The sequence below is a fragment of the Cajanus cajan genome, chromosome 3 (assembly GCF_000230855.2).
Source record: "Cajanus cajan strain Asha chromosome 3, NIPB_CcT2T_4, whole genome shotgun sequence".
NCBI lineage: Eukaryota > Viridiplantae > Streptophyta > Magnoliopsida > Fabales > Fabaceae > Cajanus > Cajanus cajan.
The window spans coordinates 43,274,548-43,278,089 of NC_138519.1; the positions used below are offsets into that span (position 1 = coordinate 43,274,548).

Below are 3,542 nucleotides of genomic sequence, written 5' to 3' on the forward strand. Positions count from 1 at the left end.
CATTGTCAGTCAATTACAACTAGGAGAGGCACTATGATAGGAAAGAGGATTGGTGATAATTTGAGAGAAGATAAAGATGAGCAAGATAAAGAAAAGAGTGAAGTTGAGTCTAAAAGTGAGAAAGAGGTGGAGTTGAATAAAGAGGCAGGAAAAATAGAAAATAAAAAAAAAGAGTGAAAAAGAGGAGAGGAAAAATGGAGTTGTAAGGGAGGAGAGTAAGAAGAAAGGGAAAGAAGTTGTTAGGCCTCCTCCTGTGAAGAATTTACCTTATCCACATGCTCCATCAAAGAAAGATAAGGAACAAAAGTTTGCAAGATTCCTAGAATAGATGCCATCTTATGCTAGATTCATGAAAGAGCTTCTGACAAAGAAGAGAAAACTTAGTGAGGATGAAACAGTGGAATTAGAGTCAGGTTGCAGTGCTATAATTCAAAGATCACTTCTGCAAAAATCTAGAGACCCAGGGAATTTGACCTTGCCAGTCACCATTAGCAATCTCTCTGTGGGGAAGGCATTGTTGGATTTAGGGGCTAGCATCAATCTTATGCCCTTATCTATGTTACAGAAGATAAGAGATGTGGAGGTGAGACCTACTAGGATGACTCTGCAGCTGGCAGACAGATCGGTAAAATATCCTCATGGTATTGTTGAAGATCTATTGGTTAAGGTGGATAAATTTTTGGTTCCAGTTGATTTTGTTGTCATGGACATGGAAGAGGATTCGGAGATTCCTCTCATTTTGGGTCAGCCATTCATGAAGACAGCTAAGGTCATTATAGAGATGTTGATGATGGAAAACTCAAGGTTAGGGTGCAACATGATGAGGTGAATTTGAATATTTTTGAAGCTATGAAACACCCAAATGACAAGAAAAATTATTTTAGAGTGGATGTGATGGATGAAGTGTGTTTGGAAACTAAAAGAAAATCTTCATTAGCCACACCATTAGAGAAGGGATTAAATTTTGATATTAAAGCTACAAGTTAAAAAAGAAAACTTCAACTACATGAGCTTGAAGAAATGCGGTTGCATGCTTATGAATCCTCAAAAATTTACAAGAGCAAGGTGAAGTCCTACCATGACAAGAAAATTGTGCAGAGAAACTTCCAACTAGGCCAGCAAGTATTGTTATTCAATTCTAGGTTGAAATTATTCCCTGGAAAGCTCAAGTCCAAATGGTCAAGTCCTTTTGTGATCAAATTAGTTAAACCTTATGGGCAGTGAAGTTGGAAAAGCCAAATTCAGGAAGATCTTGGATGGTTAATCGTTAGAGGATTAAGCCATATCTGGGTGGTGAAGTTGAGAAACTTACCACTTTCATTCATCTTAATGACCCATAATTGAGAGAAGTGTCAAGCTAATGACAATAAAGAAGCACTTACTGGGAGGCAACCCAACCATTTTGGTTTGAATTCTATTTTTCATTTTAAGTTTAAAAAGGGCTTAGCCCTTTGGTTGTCGCATCTAATTTTTAGCTAAATTTTCCTCCCAGGGGGAAAAGGGCTCAGCCCCTCATGTCAAAAAAAAAATTTTGGTTGAGATTTTTGTATCAAACGGCTGAGCGTTTTCAAAGTGCTTAGCGCTTTTCTTGATATTGCTCGCGGCACCGAAACAGCTGAGTGCCTAAAAAGGGCCCAATGCTTCATGAATGAATTTGAAAAGCAACTCCTGGAACAAAGGGTTGAGCGCCTAAAAAAAGGCTCAGTGCTTTTGAGTGGAATGCTCGCGGTGGCTAAAGCGCCCAATGCTTTGAAACCACTGAGCGATTCAACACGGGCCTTGAGAAAAAAAATTTGAGAAAGCCCAATCCGAGAATAGTTTTAAAAAGAAATTGTCCCTCTATTTTTCTTTCATTCTCAATGCTTTCAAGGTAAGCCTTCAAGTTTTCTCCTTTTACTCTCTCTTTCTAATTTCTCTTGTTCTTCAATGCAAATATTGTTATGCATGCCCTAAGTTCATGGATCAATTTTTATTATTAAGGGTTTATGGTTGAATGATATGAGTGATATGAAAGATTTTTGTTTGTGCTTCATTGATACAAATTTTTTGTTGTTGAGCAAATTAATTTGGGAACTATAGTGAATAAATGTGGAAAATCATTTTGTGACTTGCAAGGAATGATTTTGTGAAAAAGAGAAAATTTTTAGCCCCTGCACTCAAAGGGCTCAGCCGTTTTAAATAGCTGAACGGTTTAAGGGCCGCATTCAATTTTGGCTAAAGGGCTCAGCCCTTTTAAAGGGCTGAGCCATTCATGGTGTGGTTGCTTGGATTATTTGGCCTTTTGTACTGCTTTCTTATTCCATTTTGGTTCAATTTTGAAATTTTCACTTTATTGTATTTTAGTACTTTAAATTCCAATTTTACTTTTTTTGCAGCACTTTACTTTTTAGTCTTTTGGTTGTTTTCTTATCCACTATTTGGTGAGTACTTTTGGTGGCTTTGTTAATTAGTTTACTTGGATGTTTTTTGTGGTTAAACTTGTGCTTGGTTCATGTTTTTGAAGTAAGGTCTTGTTGGACTAGTAGTCTCTTGTTAGTGTTTGTTGTGCAATAGTCCACTAATGGTGATAAAAAAAAATTCTTTTTGGGGTTTAAATTGACAATCTTTTTGGAATGAGCATTTTCATGGTTCAAGTTTTCAATGAGCATTGTTTTCTAATATGGAAGTTTACTTTGTTGCACAAATGGTTGTACATTTTTTATTTAAATTGTGTGCTTCAAGTATGTTCAAGTGAAATTGAAACAAGTCTGAAGTTGTTGACATCTAGAGCACTTAACCAAACCGTGTGAGTGAGTGGGCCAAACAATTAAAATTCAGTCATTGAGAGTCATCGCTGATTCATGCGTCAGTTTTGTTTGAGTCTCTCATAAGTTACAGTTAAGCTATGCATGGAATTTACTAAGGCAATTGTTCATTATATTTAACCCAATAGCCATTAAGCTAACCCATGAGTTACATTAACCCTGGAGCAGACAATTTTGACCTTAAACTGAACCCTTAAGCTTATAAAGAAAAACCATGATTGTCCTTTAGCCTTGTTGGTAAGAGATATTCTCATGAAACAAGTGGGTTTGAGCTAAGTTGGGGGTAAATCTATGTAGTCTTCATGTGGTTAGAGTTGTACAGGCGAAGTATTGTTCTATATATATATATATATTACTAAAAAAAAAGTAAAGTTTATAATCAAGGTTCCTTGTCACCATTCCATCAATCGAATGTAAGATTCTAAAAGAGAAGGAATCAGTAAATATAACCAAAAGAGGGATGAGACAGAAGAGTCAAGAGAATTCAAGAAAATGTAAGAATTTGATATAAACCCATATGAGTGAGAATGTTCTCTTGCCAAACAGGCCTTTAAATTCCTAAAGAAAAACCAAGTTCTCTTATAGCCAGGCCACATTACAACCCTCTTAAAGTCCTTAGTGATCCATGTTTGGTTCTAACAACAGACTTATGGGAGATAGGTAACAAAGCAGACTTAATGTGTTTTGGTGTATGAAAAGAGAGAAACACTCACCTTTCACGGCATATTAATGAGAGAT

At 36.2% G+C, this 3,542-nt stretch overlaps 1 protein-coding gene across 1 annotated transcript; it reads left to right on the top strand.

The window, feature by feature from the left end:
- The first annotated feature begins 328 nt into the window (after nucleotides 1-328).
- On the top strand, nucleotides 329-829 carry LOC109793702 (uncharacterized). The gene has a single exon (XM_020353161.1). The coding sequence runs from the start codon at nucleotides 329-331 to the stop codon at nucleotides 827-829; it is 501 nt and encodes a 166-aa protein (XP_020208750.1).
- Nucleotides 830-3,542: the final 2,713 nt, after the last annotated feature.